Raw genomic sequence first — 20,970 nt, 5'->3', positions numbered from 1 at the left:
CAGTAATTAAATGTGCAGTTCCCATAAGCCCAGCAGGGATGGTACATAATGCCACAAAAGTACAAATTTATAAAAATCTGATCAGCTGAATGACATTTGCAAAAATGCTGCTTTCAAGGGAGTTCTGATTTGTTAAAGCCCATTGCAGATTTTTGTGAAATACAATTCCTTATAATTTAGTTTGATGCACCTGAAAATTAGAAATGTAAGCACTTCTGGGCAGTGGCTGTTGCTGGTAACAATAAGTGAAGTTCTGCTTTCACTGCCCTGAAAATACATTTGGAGAAAGTTCTGATTTCAGCATTTAGTCCAGTTTACAGGGGAGTAAGTTGGAGTAAATATTGTACAGTAAAACTGTAATTTTTACCTCCAAAAATCGACTAAACAGAAGGACAAAAAAAAAAAAAAATTTGAAAAGTAGTCTTATTACTTGGATTTATCCCAGAGTGAAACTGGGAATAATTACATTGAAATTTACCTTTCTTCATCTCTAAATATAACTATAGAAACCATTTGTAGTTTGAGTTGGTCACTAGATCTGGACACAACAGGAAATACCTTTTCAGATAAGGAGATCTATTCTAAGTTGGATTTTCTGGACCATTCTTTGTTAGGAGGTGAGCTCAGCTGTTTGTAAGATATGAATTTACATGCAAAGAATCAGAAACAGCTATAAATATGGAATTTCCATGAAAAAAGAAAGGAGCTACAGGATAAAAGTGAAAGGAGCAATTGTTTTAATCCTATTAAGAGCCCAATTAATGCAATTAGAGAAACATATTTCAATTAGGCCATGTTTCAAGCTGCTTTACTCCGAGGCACTTCTCCCTGTGGTACCACCCTTGAGCACACTAGATGTAACATCGAGATTGGCACTGGCAGTGCAATCCTTCTGTCCCATTTATCCAGCAGGAATTAATTTTCATAGTTTTAATAATGTGGGCCAAAAGGGTTTAAACATGTGGAACAGGGACATAGGTAGGATATATCACAAGTTCAGATTTCATTTCTGGTTAAAAAAAAAAAAAACAGTGTTCTTTTAGGAGGCTGCAAAGCAAACAGAAATAATTTTTATGTTTTCCTATTTGAGGAAGGAAGATTTTTTGAGGGCTGAAAACTCAGCCTTGATAAACTGAACTGATTCTGGGGAATTATGTCTGTGGCCAGGATTTGGTGTTATGGGATGAAGGAGCAATGGGCACCTGACTCAAAGAGAAGGGAGGTGCTTGTTTTGCTCAATCAAACTCTCAGGAAAGTCAGAGGGAAATTTCTTTGTGAAGCTCACTGCCAAATCTTGGACTATGGAAAAGGTAAAGTAACTGTGCAGGGAGAAGGAAAAATTCAGCCTGGATCAATCCTGGGTTCATGAAAATCCCCAAACCACCCACATCCACAGAAGACACCTTTTCGATTCCTAATTATGTTTGGTACTCTGGATATCATTTGGTAAAGGATGTCCTTAACTTTTCATAGTGTAGGGAGAACTTGGATCTCCTGAATCGCACTTTCCTGTAAAATTAAAAATGGGATTTCAAATGTGAAATGCTGACTTTCACATTATCACCTCTGAGCTCTCCCTGAATATGGGGTAAGTATCTGTAGAACTTCACTAATAAAAAAATAGAAAAAAAAAAGCCTAAGTGATAAAACATCAAGGTACTTCCTTTTTCCCAAGTGCTTCCATAAGACTTATTTTGCTATTGACTCACCCTGCTCATTCCTCAATTTGAGGTAGATTAAGAGAAAAAGCATGAGGGGAAGGCAGCTTTTCACCCTGAAAAGCAATTTTCTGTTTGGCTTGGGAAAGGGGAAAACAAACAAACAAACAAAACCCAACATAACAAGAAAGGAAGAAAAGTGAGAAATAAAGCTATGTACAAGTTCAGTCCAAAAGACCTCACAGACCTGGGCATGAAAAATTTTAAATGAACCACTGATGCACTCTGATGGAGAATGCTGTGGAGGAGAAAGGAAAGAAATATAAACCAAACAAGGAGGAGTGAGTTTCAATGGAAGATTGGCTTGTTGTCAAGAGCAGCATCTGCAGAACAAGAATTACAGGGCTACCTCACACTCAGCACTTCTGAGGACCAGATGCTCACCAGGTGAGGTCATGAAGACATCGTCACCACAGGGCATGGATGTGCACATCTGAACCTCACTGGATTTTCATGCATTAGTCCAGAAAACAAAAACCAAAAACCAAAAAAATCTCCCCAAGAATGCCATAAAGGAATTGAATGTATTTTCTGATTTTAGGCAACCTAAAAATGTTGACAGCTGAGCAATGAAAAATTCTCCTCAAATAAAAGAAGAGTTACAGCAAAGTTAGTCATGCTCTCCTCCCTTGTCCTGGTGAAGGCAGAGGTGGCTAAGCCTTGATGTACAAAATTATTGTAAATGAAAGACACCATAATTCAGTGCTGCTGCTTCCTTCTGCTTTCAGTTTGAGCATCAACGGGTCACAGATTGACTGCTTTACATGTGCACAAATGAGTTTGGAAGGGAGCATCCACACTTATGAAAAGGTCAAAAAAGCTACAGGTGGAAAATTTAGGAAAAGACTGGGAGAAAATATTGCCTGGGGAGACAGGTTAATTAATAAATAGCAAAAAAACTCATTAAAAAAAGAGGATTTTTTTAGTAATTAGTGAAATCAAACCAAATGTGTTAGAATAACATCATGGCAGGGGGTGTTTAATGGTTCACAAAAAAACCCACTCTCAAAAAGCCATTCAAGCAATTGATCAGTCTGACAGGAGTGAAAAATAATTCTCACAGGAGTATAGAAAATTCTCATATTTTTCTTTGAAACATGGAAAAAACCCTCAACAAATCAACAAAAAATGAAGAGAGAAGAATAAGACCAACTCTTGTACTGGAGTGCTGCTGAACCATTCCCAGCTGGAGGTGACACAGAGTTTTCCCAGATGTTGATGGGATGGGTGATGGGCTTTGCAGTACAGTCCTCCCCAGCCAGCTGCATACAAATACAATCTAAAATACAAACACAATCTACAAAAAAGTGAATATGACAGTGCTAATGACAAGGGGGTTATGGTCTCTTCCAACCTAAACCATTCCGTGATTATCACAAGGAAGGTCTCAGGAAGTTTGAATTAAACGTTTTTTGGTGATTGAAAGGAAACGGAGAAAAATGAAATTAAAGTAAATCTTGGTTCTGGTTAAAAATCCTGTGTTCTTGACTGTCAATCACATCCAGCATGGACATTCCGTGGCAACACAGGAGCAGTGGGAACTTCCCTCCACCTGCCACCTTTGGGGTGTAGACATCTATTAGCACATTTACTGCTGCAGCCTCTGTTTTGCCAGCAGTCACCGCCAGCAGGACCAACCACACTGGGAAAAAAAATAAAAATAATGTGTTGCACTGCCACAGCAGAGCTGAATCGATCTGCAGCTTTCCCCAGGCTGACATCTGATGGTGCCCTCAAGTGCCAGAATATTTTGTTAGCAAGGTGTCAAGCCAGACCCAGCTCAGGGCACAGCCTAACTTTGCATCAATGTACTCAGAGTGCTGACAGACTTAATGAACCTGCAGGGAGCTACAGAGGCTTTGTCCTGGGGGAAAAGAGGCTCAGGGGGGAATCTTACCACTCTCTACAACCCCCTGAAAGGAGGATGCAGCCAGCTGGGGGTTGGTCTCTTCTCCCAGGCAACCAGAGACCAGACAAGGGGACATGGCCTGAAGCTGCACCAGGGAGAATTAGGAGAATTTCTTCACTGAAAGGGTGGTCAGACATTGGAAGGGGCTGCCCAGGGAGGTGGTGGAGTCACCATCCCTGGAGGTTTTTAAGGAAAGACTGAATGTGGCATTCAGTGCCATCGTCCAGTTGACCAAGGTGGTGTTTTGTGAGTGGTTGGACCTGAGGATCTCAGAGGTCTTTTCCAGACTATTTAATTTTGTGATTCTGAGGTTGGGGTGCTCTGGGGACTTGTGCTGAAGCTCTTCTAATACAGGTTGTTGTCTGGGGTGTTGTTACAGTTGAAGTTACACACATTTTTCAGGCTACTCAGGTCATTTCCTGATGCTGCTCTACCCCTGGCATATCCCTCCCCATCTTTCATCTTGCTCCAGGTAGGTTCAACAACTTGGGATCAGCCTTTTCTCCCAGGCATTTAGGGACAGAACAATGGAAAACAGCCTGGAGTCATGCCAGAGAAGGTTTAGGTTGATATCAGGAAAAAAGTCTTCACTGAAAGAGTGGTTGAACATTGGAACAGGCTGCCCAGGAAAGTGGTGGAGTCACCATCCCTGGCAGTGTTCAAAAGATGAGCAGATGTGGCACTTTCTGATATGGTTTAGTGGGCAATGTGGTGACCAGTCAAAGGTTGGACTCAGTGATCCTAGAGGTCTTTTCCAACCTCAATGACTCTGTGATTCTGTGAAAAATAAGCCTTCCCTTCCACCTTCAGGAGGTGAGTCCTTCTCTTTTTGCTCCCCATCAATAGATCTGAAATGCTTTTGTTTTGCCTTTATGATGAGGAAATTCCTCTGGCTCCTAACCTGGCCTTCAGGGATTGAAACTGCATTTAGAAGATAGACCAGCCATGAAGCAAAGCTTTACAAGTTTATGCCTGTTTCCCTCTGAGGATCCATCTGTGGATGGCTAAACAGGGGCCAACATTTTATTCATTTGTGCAAACAAAGCAGGTACACCAGAATTTTTTGATCTGCTTGAGAACACCAACTCAACAACTTCTTTCTGTTGTCCAATGCTAATTAGCTTTGGATACTAAAATGCAAGGAAGACCAGGGAAAAGAGATAAAACAACGCCCACGGTGCCTGTCACTGGAGGCAGTGCTGCTGAAAAAAGCTGGGATACGTGTTGGAGATGTAACCCCATTCCTGATGTCCACTGTGTGTTTATGGCAATGGTGAGGGATGCAGCAGGCTGAGTGCCACAGCCAGCAGGCAGGGCAGGCATTTCACTACGTCTGGGGCTGGGGAGAGAGCAGACATCCCTCAGCTGGTACAGAAGCAGCATGGTCAGTGTGGGGGGTGTATTCTGCTTTCTTTTTACCAGATTATTCCTGTCCCAGTTCCAAGATGATTCTCCAGATTCATGGCAATGACTCCAAAAGCAGGCTATGACTTGGTGGCTCTTTTGCTGCATGCAGGAAAGCACTCCAAGCATTTAGAGAGCAACTTAAATTAAAAAAAAAAAAAAAAAAGTAAGCTCTGCTTTGTATCTCACATGGTTCTTCTGCTTTGTATTTCTCTGTGCTCTCGTTTCCTGCTGCATAGATCAATCTGCTGCCTGGTCTTGGGCATGCTGCTCTCATTTCCAAATCCTTGGACTTTCAGGTCTTACTTTATGGCTTGCTGCTGATCCTCTGCTATGTTTAAATCCTCTCTAAATGCAATACCCAGAATTCAATGTCTTCCCTGCCAACACAATTCAGCTTTATGCAAGCAGTACCTATATTCGGCATTCTTTTTCCCTCTACAGTGAATTTCCAGGTTGATACAGAAATACGTCATCTCTTCTTTGTCCCCTAGCATATCTATTCCTAAAAGTTGTGAATTCTAGTTGCCTTTTATAGAGGCTTTCAAACAATTAATGACCATCACCTTTGTGATCCTGGTGGAAAAGATTTGTCTCCATGTGTTATTTGGGATTAGTTTCTATCAGAGCCCAAGGGTCCAAGTAGTGCTTCAGTCCCCTCTTCATTTTGACTATATTATCTCTTTTAGCACCAAAAAAAATCCCTGTCTTACCAAATTAAGAATTCCTTTTGGCCGTGGAAAAGTAGCATCAGTAGTAAAAGAGCTATTCAATATCCTCACTGAACACACCACAGCTGTTTCAAAATCTATGGGTCAAAAGTAGTTCCTCTGTTTATAAATACATACTCCCAAAAAACCAACAGACCAAGACAAAACAAAAAAAGCAATGAATCAAACAAGGAGCACACCAAGTCCATCTCTGACTGGACCATCAGAAATGAAATTTAGATTTCTCATGACTCACAGCACAACTACCAGAGCTGGTGAACACTGGGCTCAGTGTTCTCAAAAACCGTTCACAGTGATGAGTAAGTTTATGCATCCCTGAGAGAATTCTCATTTTGGATTGCCAGGGAGCTGCAAGCCCAGGCTGCTCTTCCAGGGAGGGCAAACCAGGAAAGGGGGTGACAGGAAGGGGAGCTGGGGCAGCACCATCACCACCAAGGGCTCAGTCCCACAGCACCCAAGCAAGAGCAGAGCTGGTCCAGTGACAAAAATCAGGGTCAGCCCAAGGGTCAGGGACCTCCAGAGAGGAAATAAAGGAGATCCAAAGCCAAGACAGAGAGACAAAGGAGTGAGCTGGGTAGGGCTCAGCACAGGGCATGGGTGAGAAGGGCAGAACAATGGTCAGGCAGGGACCAAGACCAAAAGACTGAATTTCAGTTTATTTCTGAGGCAAAGAGGAAAATAAGCAAAGAGTGTCTGTGCACAAACTTTGGCACAAAGCAGCTGCTTCTGTGCTCATAACTCAAAGAGGGATGAGGCAGAGGCACAAATGGTGACTCTTCATCATCCACACATTTTTTTGGGTGCAGCTTTGTCCTGTTCTCCCAGGGAATGGCCCAGGTCCTGTGTAGCACATGGCAGTGACCTTTCCCAGCGGAGTGTTTGGATGCTGTCCTCTCTCTGCATGGGAGATGTCCCTGCTCATTGCAGGGGGTTGGATTAGGTGACGTTTAAAGGTCACTTTCAACCCAAACCATTTTATGTTTCTATTCCATAATTTAATCATGAGGACATAACCAGGCCTTGGATTCACAGGACAGCCCCCGGCCTTATTTAATTCAGCACTAGGGATACATTCCCTCCTGAATTCTACCATCACATTCATTTCCCCTCTTCCTATAAATCCCCCTTATTTCCAGCCCTGATGTTAATCAAACATAACCAGAACTCAGAATTCCAGCAGCTTGTTAAAGTGAAATGTGGTGATTATCTGTTACCCTTAAAGGAGAGTACAATGCCAGCTCCCACAAATGTCAAATCAATGCCTGTGTGGCTCAGCTGCCTCATCCAAAGGACTGCTGAGGACACCCACCACGATTTTATTGACTACACTTTTGTGGAAATAATTCGAAGAACAAATCTGGGGCACCTGGACGCCATGTAGAAAATACTGGGATAAAATGATTTATGGGATTAAGTAGCTTTAAGCTGAAGGAGGGTAGATGTAGATGAGATGTTAGGAAGAAATTCTTCCCTGTGAGAGTGGTCAGGCCCTGGCACAGGCTGCCCAGAGAAGCTGTGGCTTCCTCATCCCTGGAAGTGTCCAAGGCCAGGCTGGACAGGGCTTGGAGCAACCTGGGATAGTGGAAGGTGTCCCTGCCCATGGCAGGGATTTGGAACTGGATGATTTTTAGGTCATTTCCAACCAAAGCCATTTCATGACTCCATGATTTGTCCCCAACAGCCAGTCTAAGCAGAGCTGACAGAAAATGCTGAGTCTCATCACCTTTGTCAAACTAAATCAACAATTTTGGTCCCTAAAGCATTTTCCTAAGAGGAACACATTTCTTTGGAGAGGAGAAGGCAGGGAGGGAGGTGAGGATGTGAATGAAAACCAAAGAACTATTCACGGCTGCAGCATTTTCTGATTAGATAATGATGGTTTGTGGTACAATATGAACATGTCCTGTTTACACTGGACCTTGCAGCGTGACCTGACAGGCAACAGTAAAAGCAATTACACAAACACCATTCCTGAAATATGTTTCGCTAGATACTGTTACAGATATCCAGTGCTGGAGACTTTAAAATCTCCCCAGAAAGTATTTCAATCTCCTTATCATTAAACAGCTTTTCTTAATATCAACCCTGATTCTTTCTTGCTGCAGCTTAAGTCCATTACTTCTTGTTCTTCCCAACTGTAATAAACAACAAAAAAGCAGTGATTATTCTTTTCCTCCTTGCAGCAGACTTTTATGTACCAAGAGACCTTTATCTTCAACTCTATCTTTTCTTTTCTAGCTTAAGCAACTCATTTTGTAATCTTTCCTCTGCAGCTTGGCTCGGCAGCTCTCGGATCACTCCTGCTGCTTTCCCATGCCCTCAGTGACTGCCCCCTGCCTCAAAGGGAGTGCCCAGCACCACACAGAAGAGTAAAGTGGCCTGTTCTAATGTGATGAAGACTCACACAAAAGCCACATTAGGATTAACTAATTTAATAAAGAATTAAATTAATTAAAGCCGCATTAAAGCCAAATTAATTAGAGAATTATTTTTTGAGGAAAGGAAAGCTTGTGTTCTCAACCCAGGCATAATAAACTGCCCTGCAATGGGATCTCTCCAACTCAGCGTGGCTCACTCCCACCAAAAGACAAACATCTGGATGTGAGATGCCCTGTGGGGTCTGGCACATCCACACAGGCCATGTCTGAGCTGGAACCGACCCCATAGTCTGGGGGATCCTATGGCATCACTGATCCCATCTTTCAGCAGCCACATGAAATCAAAATGCTCCCTAGATCTCCAGTGGGGATGTAGGGCACCTTGTCAGCACAGCCAGTGATTAATTCCTAATTTGGATACACCCCACGTTAGTTGAGATGGATCCCTCCTCGTGCATCAGCTGAGCTGTAATGAATTCCATGTTCATGATCATTGCTTGTGGCAAAGAAAAGCAGCACTTAGGTTTTCTTCTGCTTGAGATGTAAGGGAGACATGCTGATAGTCACCAAAAATTAGGTTTAATTGTTTCCTCGCTAGCTTCAGATCTATTTAAATCTTGCCTGGATGGGGAGAAACATGGCCTAGTATTAACAAGATTGCAATCCCTCCAACTAGAGCAAGATTAGCATCCTTATGCTACTCAATATTCAATAATAAACCCTTTTAAAGGCACAGCTGGGAAGAGTCAGGGAAAGCTTGGAGACTGTGAGTAGAATTTAAGATTTTTCTGCTTAGAAGAAAATAAACTTACCTGCATGCTCATGAATTCTCCCCAGTCCTATTAAATCAGTAAATGTGATCTGTGTAGTGGAAAAAGCTCTGTTCTCCTTCTATTAATGTGCCTTTGACATCAGTGAAAGCCTGAAGTTACAGATTATTCCCTTTTCTTTAAACTCTTAACCAAAAAAAAATGTTTCAGGTAAAGGGTAATATCCACTGGGACAGACTCTAAAGAGGAAAGATAAATACGAATAGAGTTTATTTTACTTTTTATATGTGTCAGGTCTATGTAAGGAAAATGTCTTCTACAGTAAAAAGAACTGATGCAAGAATTGTGTCTTGTAAATGGACAGCACTGTTGTCTGTAAAAAGGAAGAGTAATACATTGTGGCTCACTAGACAAAAAAGGAAAAACTATGAAGAATATACCCAAACCACTAAAAATAGATCAAATACAGCACTTACTGTGACATAAAAATTGTAATGAATTTTTGACCCACCTTGTAAATTGTTTTTCCTAGAGTCATCTTAGAAAAGTAAAAATGAAGTTGTGCCTTATGAAGAGGAGCAGGTTCCAGTAGAGGTTTCCTAGTCTCCTAAATGCATTCCACAGAAAACCTTCATCCCTTAATTCCCCAGCAGGGAATTGTCAAAAGCTTGAGCTGCAATCCTGAACTCATAGCAGGGTGTGAGGTAGGACAAAACTAAGAGACATCAGAGCTGGCCATACAAGAACAAGCTTCTCCTACAAATCTTCTAAACCAGAACAACCCTCATGTGATAGAATTTAGAAAATATTTCTCTGAAGACCAGGAAGTCAAGTGTCTCTTTGTCGAAGGAAATCCTTTCTCCACACAAGGAGAGATATGCAGTGACTCTTTCAAAGTGAAATGAAATTCCAAATTTTCCCACCCCATGCAGAACTCCTTGCTTTTCATTCCTCATTTCTGTCACGTCTGTGTGGATTTATGTATTTCAGTTTCTCCGAAGGTTTTAATTCAGCCCTCACATCTTTGAGCACCCCTGGGCCTATGTGGATGGGCCCCAGAGGGATTTTGCATCCCAACATCTCCCCCTTCTCTTTAAGCCATGAAGACTTCCTTGATCACTTTATTGATCATTTGTCAAATGCTTTGGAGGAAACAAGCACCATTATTAGCACAACTATTATGGTAACTAATATGACATTCTTAAAAGCTCTTTCACCCACGATGTTGAATTCCATCTATCAAGCAGGCTATCTATCCAAGTCTCACCATCAATTCTAATTTTTGACACAAGACCAAGAAATCAAGTGTCTCTCCTCACAAAGAGAGATATGCAGAGAGTATTTTGAAGTGAAATGAAATCCCAAATTGTCCCACCCCGCACAGAACTCCTTGCTTTTCATTCCTCATTTCAAAATGTTTCCAAGAGCTTTGCGTGTTGCTGAAGTCAGATTTAGAAAGGCTATAAGTGACTCTCTTTTCTCCTCTTGAGCACAAGGTGAACGTAACAATTCCCATTCTCCACTTGTGATAGTGCCGGGCCACGACCCGAGAGCTGTGCTACAAAGGTGTCCTACCAGGCCTGTGATTTCTTTCAGGAATATGGAAAACACCTTTGATCAAAGAGCTTCCAAGCTTTGTCAAAATGGAAATAAAAGCAATTTCATTTTCTGTAGCTTTTCCCCCCTCATGTATCATTTTCCCTTCGTGGTCTATAGAGTTATTAAAGCACAACAGGGGAATAAGCATTTACTTTCTCAGCTACTTCCTGACCATTGGAGATGCCCCAGGTTCTTTGCAGCATTTAAACACAGCTGGCACAGGTGACATGTGATTTTGGGAGGAACAACAGCCTTCCATAGCAGAAGCCAGAAAGGCAGCAGGATTCTCTATTCAGTACAAAAGGATACTAAATATTCAGTTTTAAGCAAAGAAGTCAAACTCTCCCTGTCTAGTAAAGTGGTTCTTTGAAGGTACTTTTCTATCAGCATGAAAGCAAGATGTTCACCTCCTGGGCACTGTTCATCACAGACTGAGGTACAATATCCAAGAGAAACAGGATGAGCAATCTTCCAGAGGCCTGGGAAAGGAAGCTTAGCCTGTTTTCTTCCAGCTGCCTAAATTTTCAGTACCAAGTCTGATGAGGTGACACCATGCTGACTGCAGGTCCCTTACACTGTCCCTGTGGAAAGATGGACTGTTGGTGCTCAGCAAGTAAATCAAGTTAAAAATCAAGATACAGGAACTGGATTATAAATCCTCATAGTGGAATTCAAATATTGGTTTCACTGTGGCTTTGAAAACCAAAATGGCATCTTCAGAGTCACCCAATGGTTTGGGTTGGGAGGGACTTCAAAGGTCATCTCATTCCAAACCTCCTACCATGGGCAGGGACACCTTCCACTATCCCAGGTGCTCCAAGCTCCATCCAACCTGGCCTTGGACACTTTCAGGGATGGGACAGCCACAGCTTCTCTGGGTGACACGTGCCAGGGCCTTCACTCTCACAGTGAAGAATTTCATCCTTGTATCTAATATAAATTGACCCTTTGTCAGTTTAAAGCCATTGCCCCTTGTCCTGACACTCCAAGCCCTTCTAAAAATTCCCTCTCTAGGTTTCCTGTCTGTTCCCTTTAGGCACTTGAAGGGGTTCTGAGGTCTCCCCAGAGCTTTCTCTTCTCCACACGCCCCAGCTGCCCTAGCCTGGCTCCAGAGCAGAGGATCTCCAACCCTCTGAGCACCTTTGTGGCCTCCTCTGACTCACTGACACTTTATTGACTTCATATGAAATACTTGAGGAATGGTGACACTTCCTGGCCAGTGTCCCTGCACCAGAAAGGAAAACTGAGCAGGAGAACGCTGCTGCCTGCATGTGCAGATTTTCAGCAGAGGTTTCCAGTGCAAACTCTGACCAACCTCGACCATTTTGCTGCTTGATGAGATGTGACAAGCTCACAGCCCAGTGCAATAACACTTCAGGCTACACAGCTGGGACTCAAGGATTCTTAAATTCTGTTCCTCATTTCCATGGACCCCAGGTAGGTATGCATCTCCAGTGATAATATTCCTAACTCCTTGGTATCCCTAGCCCATTAAGAGGTAAGTTTAATACAATTTCTCAAAGCTTTGACCTTTGAGCAGGGCAATTTATTATATGTGCTGCCACTGGGCACAAAGATGAGTCTAAGTGTGGTTTTCCAGTCAATAACCAAGGATTTCCATTCATTCCTCTGTTAAATGAGGCCATTAAGAGAAATGTAACTCAGTAGTTTATGCTGCTGCTAGCAAGGGAAAATTGCTTTTTAATCTCTGACCCCTCAAAATGAAATTGTACCCTGGAAAGAGATTCTGTTAAACAAATGAATTAGAAAAACAAAAGACAGTCTGATTTCCTTCTGCCGTCTCTGACTTGTCACAGATCAGACATGTTCAGAGCTTTCAAATGGAAAATCCTTGCCTTTGAGATACTGAATGCAGGCCACCACAATCAGTGTAACTGATATTCTTAAAATAAGAATATTCTTGGCCCGAAACAGCCCCAGTGGTGCATTCCACCAAGGTGAACAGTCTTTAACATCTGTGTCCTACCTGCTCATCTTCTCACCAGAGAAAACAGATCGATCACCAATGGCTCACCACTAAACCTGCTCCCACGTCTTTCATATCACACCAAATCAGAAAGGTTTGGGTCAGGGGGAACCTTAAAGATCATCCAGTTCCAACCCCTGTCATGGGCAGGGACACTTTCCACTATCCCAGATTTCTCCAAGCCCTGTCCAGCCTGTCCTTGGACACTTTCAGGGATGGGGCAGCCACAGCTTCTCTGGGCAGCCTGTGCCAGGGCCTCACCACCCTCACAGGGAAGAATTTCTTCCCAATATCCAATCTAAGGATGCAATCTGTCAGTTTAAAGCCATTCCCCATTGTCTTATCACTCTGCCCTTGTTAAAGTTCCTCTCCAGATTTGTTGTATCCTTTTCCAGGTACCTCAAAGGCCACAATAAGTTCACCCTGGAGTCCTCTCTTCTCCAGGCTGAACAATCACAATTCTCTCAGATTTTCCTCACAGGAGAGGTGGTCCATCCTTCAAATCATGTTCATGGCCTCCTCTGGATTCCTTCCCTTCTCCACTCATGACCCTTCCACTTCCTCCTTGAATGGTTTTTGCTTAAATAAAAAAAATGAGCTCACAGTGGATAATTTTTATTTTTTCTCTTCCAAAAATATCACAATTGGTCTTTTACAATACAGAAAAAAAAAAAAAAAGCTACTACCTTAATCAGGCATCTCTCCTTTTTGGATGGTACAAATGAAGAGATGTTCTGCTGTGATTAAAAACGGCCTGAAAGATTTTTCTTTTACACACAGGAACACACAACTGCACGACACCCAAAAGCTCTAAACAACCACCTTCTTAATAAATATTTGATCACACAGATCCATTATTTACAGAAAACAAAGAGAGTTTTGAATAAATGTTGTGGCTCAGACCTTGCTGAGGTTAAGTTGCTGCGTTCACACAGTTCATTTATCACACGGACTGGCGCTGACTCGAACACCGCTTCCCACAGAAAGCAGCTGTTCCGTAAATGGCTGCATTAAAACACAGTGAAAAAGCAGGCAAAGACAGAATCTGCTTCAAAATGAGGCACTCTAAAAACCTGAAAACTCAGCCTGCTGTTCATGGGGAGCCAGTGAGCAAGGGAAAAAGGAGGCAGAGGTTTTATCCCGGCCGACTGCTGCTGGTGAAGGGGCTGGAGCACGAGTCTGGTGAGGAGCAGCTGAGGGAGCTTGGGGGGCTCAGCCTGGAGAAAAGGAGGCTCAGGGAGGACCTTCTTGCTCCCTAAAGCTCCCTGACAGGAAGGGGTGTCCAGGTCAGTGTCAGTCTTTTCTCCCAGGTAAAAAGTGACAGGTTAAGGGGAAATGGCCCCAAGTTGTGCCAGGGGAGGTTTAGATCAGATATTAGGAAAACCTTCACTGAAAGGGTTGTTATCCACTGGGACAGGCTGCCCAAAGAATTGGTGGAGTGACCATCCCTGGAGGTATTTTAAAAAAATCAAGATGTGGCCATGGTTTAGTGGTGGAACTGGCAGTGCTGGGTGCACGGTTGGACTGGATAATCTTAGCAGCATTGTCCAAACTAAATGATTCTGTGATTCAATTTAATCATTGAAAGCACTGCCCCAGACAGCTCTGCTTCCTGCCCAGACCATGCTGCCAAGACAAAAGGAGCCTGAAGGAAGGGGCAGGCCTGCAGCAGCAAGGATTTGCTTCAAGGCTCTGTAGCAATTCAGACCAGTTGGGGCACATCTGACAGGAATTAAAGGCAAAGATCCATATGTGGGAGGTTTTGAGCAACCTGGGCTAGCAGATTACTGGGATCATTAGAAGGGAATGGAATGCTTGAGGCAGCAGTGGTGCTGGCAGCCATGCTTCAGCAGGGGAGGACTGGGAGGCTGCAACTGGCAGCAAGAATGAAAAAAATATGGCTTGATGGGAGAGGGAAGGGATGGAATTAAAACAAGTGCTATGGGGGAGAAATTGCTTTGAAGCTGAAGAAATTCAGACTGAGTGAGAAATCCAGGCAGAGGTTCCTGACCTGACCTGGTGTGAATGTGTTGCTGTGGACTGAGAGACAGAAAGTGGAGAGGGTCTGCAAATTGTTTTGAGAGATTCAAGCAGTTTGTGCAGGACTTCTTTTCCTAACTGGAGTTCATGGTGCAGAACCATGAAGGCTCTGTATGGTGGCAAAGTTTCTTCCTTCTGCTGAGGAGGAGGATTAAGGCTCAGTCATGTAATTAAACAGTGACTTCAGTAATGGCTTTTGCTTGGAGTCCTTACAGAGCCTCGAGTTCCTACTGCAGCTTTAATTCAGCTGCCATCACTTTCACAGGCAGGAGCTGCCAGGGGAAAGAATAGCTCTGTAATCCCCTAAATGAAACTTCCAAGAGCTAATTACCCAGAGGAGCTGCAAACCCAGCCACCCTCCTCGTGGTGACAGACACGGACAAACAGCAACACGAGGCTGATTGTTTGTGCTGCATCACAGAGTTTGCAGTACAGTGATGTTACATCTCTGTCCCAAACATGCCATAGGAGCACCCAGGCTTTTCTTGTCCTAGGATATCACAGAATCACAGAATTACAGAGTTATTTAGGGTGGAGAAGAGCTCTAAGCCCATCAAATCCAACCCTTGACTGATGGCCACCTTGTCATCTAAGTGCCACACCCAGTCATTTCTTGAACATCTCTAGGGATGGTGATTCCACACCTCCCTGGACAGCCCATTCCAGTGCTTGACAACCCCTCCCATGCAGAAATTCTCCTTCAGCCATTTCTCATCCACATCCTTCCCCAGCTCTGTTCCCCTTCTCTGAACATGTTCCATCACCTCATTACCCTTCTTGAAGGGAGGGATCCAGATTATGCAGCTGAGGGAGCTGGGGTGGGGCTCAGCCTGGAGAAAAGGAAGATCAGGGAGAACCTTCTTGCTCTCTACAGCTCTGAAAGGAAGGGGTATCCAGGTGGGGGGCAGTCTCTTCTCCCAGGTAAAAAGTGATAGGTTAAGGGGAAATAGCCTCAATTTGCATCAAGATAATCCAACCACACTGGTCCCTCCATGGCCTTGCAGCTGCTGGATGACTGCTGAATGTCAGGGTGCAATCATGATGCCAGTTGGCTCTTAATTGTAAAACAAAGGTTAAAATTATTTAGTGGCAGCAAAAGCAAGATCTTAGGGCGTACTCATAGTGAAGAGGAAAAGATGATCTTCATTGTCACAATATTTATAAGCAACAAGTGCTTTGAGAGGCTACCATGACAAAAGTTTTGAAGACTCTGAGAAGGTGGTTTTTGAAACTCAAATTTTCTTTTGTTTTTAAAATACTAATGAGTTATTTGGGTGAAAGTTGAAGAGAGTCCCTTTATCAGTTGTCCCCAGGCAATGAGATCTCTCCAAATACCCCTGATTTATGAGGTGTTTTTTCCTCAGAGCTCCAGCCCTCAAAGTGCTCCTCTGTGTTCCTGTGAAAGCCAGACCCAGGAATTGCTTCTTTACTGGAAAAATCCTCATTTTTCTCAGACTACAGGTGGGTCACTGCACTGCTGTTTGCTTTTGCCATGCCAGTGAACCCAAATTAGCTTGACTTCCACAGGGGATACAGGGAAGGAAAGCAACCAGCATTAATCAGAGCAACAAAAGCAGCTCTTCCAAAAGAAATTTGCTTCAGCAGTCAGCACAGAGAGTCCTTCAGCCAGAGAGGGCAAGCTGAACTTAGGCCAAACTTTGCATAAGAAAAAAAGAGCAACTGGTTTCATGTGTACCTGTGGAGTCTGTGCTGGTTTCTTTTCCTTCCTCTCAATCCACCTGCAGGAAGCTCTGAGCGAAGTGAGCAGAGTAAAAATGCTCATCTCCACTCATTTAGGTAAGTGTGATGTCCAGCTCACCTAAACTAACCTCAAGGGCAGGTTGGGTGTACAGATATTCCCTTTTTCCCAATAAAGAGACAGGTGGTAAGCATGGGATCAATTTTCCATTGAAATATTTGTGGTATAATTGATACAATCTCAATTTAATGGACAAATGAGAGAAGAAACTTGTCCTAAGAGGCAGCCACCAGATCTACCAATATCAGACATCTCTTGTGAGATGAGACAAGCTGTGCTGAAAGCAATTTCTCCTCATGAATCACAGAGAGGAGGTTTAGACACTTAAATGCACATCACCACCAAACACACCCATATCTGCTCCAATAAATCCCTCTCTTCCAGACAGCAATTTGACCCAAGTTAAAACTGGTGTTTGAGATGGGTGGGATGAATCCTTTTCTCTGGGGGCAGGGACAAGGAAATTTCAAGAGGCAAATCTGGGCTGTGGATATGAATGGCAGGAGTCACCATTCCTGCTTGAGGCCAAGGAGAAAGGAGACCCCCACTGAAAGGAAAGGCAGTGAAGCAAGACCAGTGTAGGAAATAACATCTACTGGCTTCTCCTTGCCAGATTTGTTTGCCTCTCAGTCATTTTTTAAACTCAGATTTTCTAGTGAAAGTAGGATAAAAAAGTGTTGTTTTTTTTTTTTTTTTTTACTTTTACTGAAGTAAAAGCGCTTTTTTAACATTTACTTTTACTTTTTTCCTAAAAAAGAAATATTGTCATATTTCTGTGAACAACAGCGTTTTCATATGGAAAAAAAGCCTCCTTTTTGTATCAATATTCAACTCTTATTGCTTTCATCTGCATTTTGACCCTGTGTTCCCACAGATAATGCACTAGCCTAGCTTAACTGTGACTTGTAGTAAAAATAAGTTTAAGCAGAAACAATTATTTTCCAATTATTATTTGAAATGAAAGAAAAAAAATATGCTTACATATATATATATATATCCTGAAGATCTGACAGTTCCCACTAATCTTTTAGAGTTTAGATGGGGCACATGAGAATTCACTCAAAGTAATAAAATCTGCTGTTAGCACACATATCTCAAGAGGAAGGAGCACCTTACCACATTTAAAATGCAGACAAAGGAGCTCATTGTGAAGATATTTACATTTTTTTTAACATTTCTATCATTTCAGGGAACCTAAATGTCTTATTTTGTAGTAGCTAAGGAAAAACTATTTACCGGTTCTTTGTGATGTTAATGTGCAGGTTGGGACTGGTTCTCCAAGCTGTATTGTTGAAGTGACTGCCTGGGTTACATGCAAATATTGTGCTAAAGAACCAGCCACTGAATCATTATTCCTGACAGAAATCCCTCCATTAAGTTCTTCAGAAGGTCTTAAACTCGAATGTTTCAGCAGTGTTGACATTTCTGATTTCTCAATTTATGTATACATTTGTTGATGGACTAATAAAAACACTACACTGACTAATAAAAATACTGCATACACACACACACATTTATATACATATAAACAGCAATAAATAAGAAATGTTTGCAAGCCAGTCTGCATTTACAGGATAATCACACTGTAACATAAGTAACAAGCCAACACACTCATGAATTAGCAGTTTAACACGAGAAGGAAAACTGCACAGTAAGATTTAAGAATCAGTTTGTGCCTTTGATCCCTGAGCAACACAGATGGAATTTAGAGCATGTAAAGCTCTGGCAGGTCCCTCAAAAGCAGTCCACCCACAGGGCCATCTGGCTGGTCACTCTCCCAAACCCATCCCAGATATTTCCAAAGCATCCAAAACCAGGCAAACCACCCGGAAGGATGAGCTGGGCTCACACTGCATCACCCAAATGTGTGCAAGGAGCACCAATGCTCCTCCCTGCAGCATCCCTGGGGGCCGTGGGATCAGTCCCATCATGGGGACAGTGTCCCTTTGGGTGTAAGATGAGCAGATATCGTGGCACATAACACATGAGGCGTCACTTGTAACTTGACCAGCCCCAGGCCAGCAGCCAGCAAAGGAACTGACAAAAATTCAGCTCATTTTCTGTTCATGCTCACAGACAGTGAGCTGGGTTTACACGTATTTTTCTGGTGATCCACATCCAGTAGGGCACAGGATAGCTCCCTGTGCTCCATGGGAGATCTGGATTGCAATTTCCTTTAGCAGCCAAACTTTTGTAAGTGATATTTGTCATTATGGGCTTGTTTCAAGCACAAGAGAGACTCTTTTCTCATGTACGCCCATCAGTTCATATTTATGCCCTTGGCAGGAGTTACCTCACGAAAACTGGCTATTTCTTTATCCTGATGAACATATCTGAGGAAAAAAGGGCCTCCTGTCTGGGCAGGCTGTTTCAGCAGCTCCTGCTAGGTGGAGAAAGCAGAGCCTTTAGACTGTGCTGCATTCATTTTCTGCCTGACTCCTCTTCGACCTTCTTAGCCAAAGTCATCATTAACTCATTTGCAGCTTTGCAATCAGCTCTGCAGTCAGGTCAAGTATTAAATCCATTCCAGATTCATTTTAGACTTCATGTGGTATGTAACAAGTTATTTTCAAAGTGAATGCAGGATTACATGCAGGGCGACACACATTGTCTTGAATATATATACATTAAAACCCCAAACGTGGCTGAAGACAGCAGTTATTTTCTCCAATATCAAAGTTCTACTAAACACACTCTTATTACCCAAAACTGCGACAATGTGTTTCACCAGAAAATGAGCTACAGATCATTTCCAACTCACATCACTCCATCAGAGTAAAATGCCTGTGAGTCTCACTCCTTTGGCCTGGAGGTTTGCCCCAGAGCTCCAGAGTTCACTCTGTCCAAGGACCAACTAACAGGCACCATGTGCTCTCATGGACCTCAGCTACATTTTGTCAAATCACCAATTTATGCTTGAGGAAAAAAGAAAACTAGCAGGTTTTTCTTCTGTCATTTGCAATGCAGTTGATAACAATTTTTTATTTGTTCATTCCCTCACCTCCCTTCATCCCTAGAAAGTGTTAACTGTAACCATCAAAGGGTTTTCCCTGGGCAAGCTGTTTTCAAAAAGATTAATGTTTGTGAGTGTATGTGTGTGTTTATGTTTTATTCTTGCTCCAATAAAGGAAAAAAAACCAATTCACAAAAAATTCCCTCAAATTGCCTTTGAAAACTGCTGAACACCACCACCACAGCCATTATTCACCAACCACATCATGCTGTTTGACAACTCGAGTTGTTTTCTTAAAGTACTGTTGCCTGATTATAGGGAAACACACCAAACAGAAGCACATATGCACTTAAATGATGTGCTTTTTATGGTGTCTTTCCAAGAACAACAGCAGCTAATTGTTGACTTTCCTACTGGGAAATGTCTGTTTAATATGCAGATCTCTTAATGACTACTCTAAAGCAAATTGTCTGTGCTATGCTAATCTAATAATATATATATATATATATATATATATATATATATTTATATATATGTAAAAGTTTAGTTCTTACTTAGAATATGCTTTATCATCTTTCCAGGTAGCACAAATCCAGTGGTTCACAGCTGCCAGGTGTTTTGTTTACTGTAAATACCATCACTGAAAGCATTTGTAGGATTTTTTTAGTCCCACTTACTTGGTGCTGACTTGCTTTTGCCAACTGCTCATTGGCTGATTCTACGTTGGAAGAAGAGGTCTCAATGTTGGCTTCAATGCTATCTGCAAATTAAAAGAAGAAAATTACAGGGTACAAACAAACAAACAAAAAACTAGAAAGGTTTTACAGCAACAGCATTTCAGCAGTTTACTCATGGGCATAAAGAGAGGAGCAGCCTCTTGTTTGTGACCTGTAATTCTGCAGGGAAGTAGGACCAACACCCATTTTGATGAACATCCCACCCATCAGTCCCAGGCAGGATGACTGACAGCTCTCCATGTGCTCCCTGACAGGATGGAGGTTGCCTCACTTCCCATTCCCTCTGAAATCAATGGGAAGAGTCACAGGGAATTCAATGGAAAATTGCTCAAGACTGATACATTTACTGGATTACATGATAGAAGGGACATGGCACCTGAAATTATCTCGTTATTAGACCTCAGGGGTAAGATTCTTGTGGGTCCTTGTGGGTTATTGGCCATGCCCAGGTGTCTGTTCTTGATCAAATCATCTCAGACAGAATCACGAAGAGTAAATCCACAGCGTGCAATTCCTCCCACTCCCCAGGAGCTGATCAGATTAAACAAACCACAAGCCAAACTCCTGGACCACATTTCCAAGCTGCAGTGGAGGTCTGTAAAATGGCTCAGATTGAGACAAATTGCTGGAATCAACAATTAAGGGAGAAGAATCTCACCCTACATTGCTATGTTTGGCCCTGGGGAACCATAAGGAATCAAAATGAGACTGGAAAAGAAAGATTATCAGCCACCCATCACAGCTGGCAGGTCCCCACTTCCATCAAAAACAAACATTAACTTTTTGACTCCTGACTGTACTTAGAAAGCAAGACAGATATGGCATAAAGCCTGCAAAAAAGGCTTTGTATTTCCAGCAGAAATCCTGAAAATCTTGACCAGCTTGTCCCCCAAGAGATGTGTGGCCAGTAATTTCTGCTCACAGGGGAAGAGGATGTGCCCTTGGTCTGTTTCTTGATCAAATGGGTGGTTTTGATCACAAAATA

At 42.7% G+C, this 20,970-nt stretch overlaps 1 protein-coding gene across 7 annotated transcripts in view; it reads right to left on the bottom strand.

Annotated features, from left to right (window-relative positions):
- Nucleotides 1–20,970, bottom strand: part of TSNARE1 (t-SNARE domain containing 1) — a 472,834-nt gene that overhangs the window by 161,034 nt on the left and 290,830 nt on the right. For all 7 annotated transcript variants that reach the window (XM_063405835.1, XM_063406108.1, XM_063405746.1 and 4 more), the window contains one exon: nucleotides 19,926–20,008. In XM_063405835.1, coding sequence (XP_063261905.1) covers nucleotides 19,926–20,008 — 83 coding nt within the window. The remainder of the gene's footprint in view (nucleotides 1–19,925; nucleotides 20,009–20,970) is intronic.

The sequence above is a fragment of the Prinia subflava genome, chromosome 1, assembly GCF_021018805.1.
Source record: "Prinia subflava isolate CZ2003 ecotype Zambia chromosome 1, Cam_Psub_1.2, whole genome shotgun sequence".
In the NCBI taxonomy this organism is placed as follows: Eukaryota; Metazoa; Chordata; class Aves; order Passeriformes; family Cisticolidae; genus Prinia; species Prinia subflava.
Note: the sequence above shows the minus strand (reverse complement) of the source record. Positions and strands in the feature narration are given on the sequence as shown.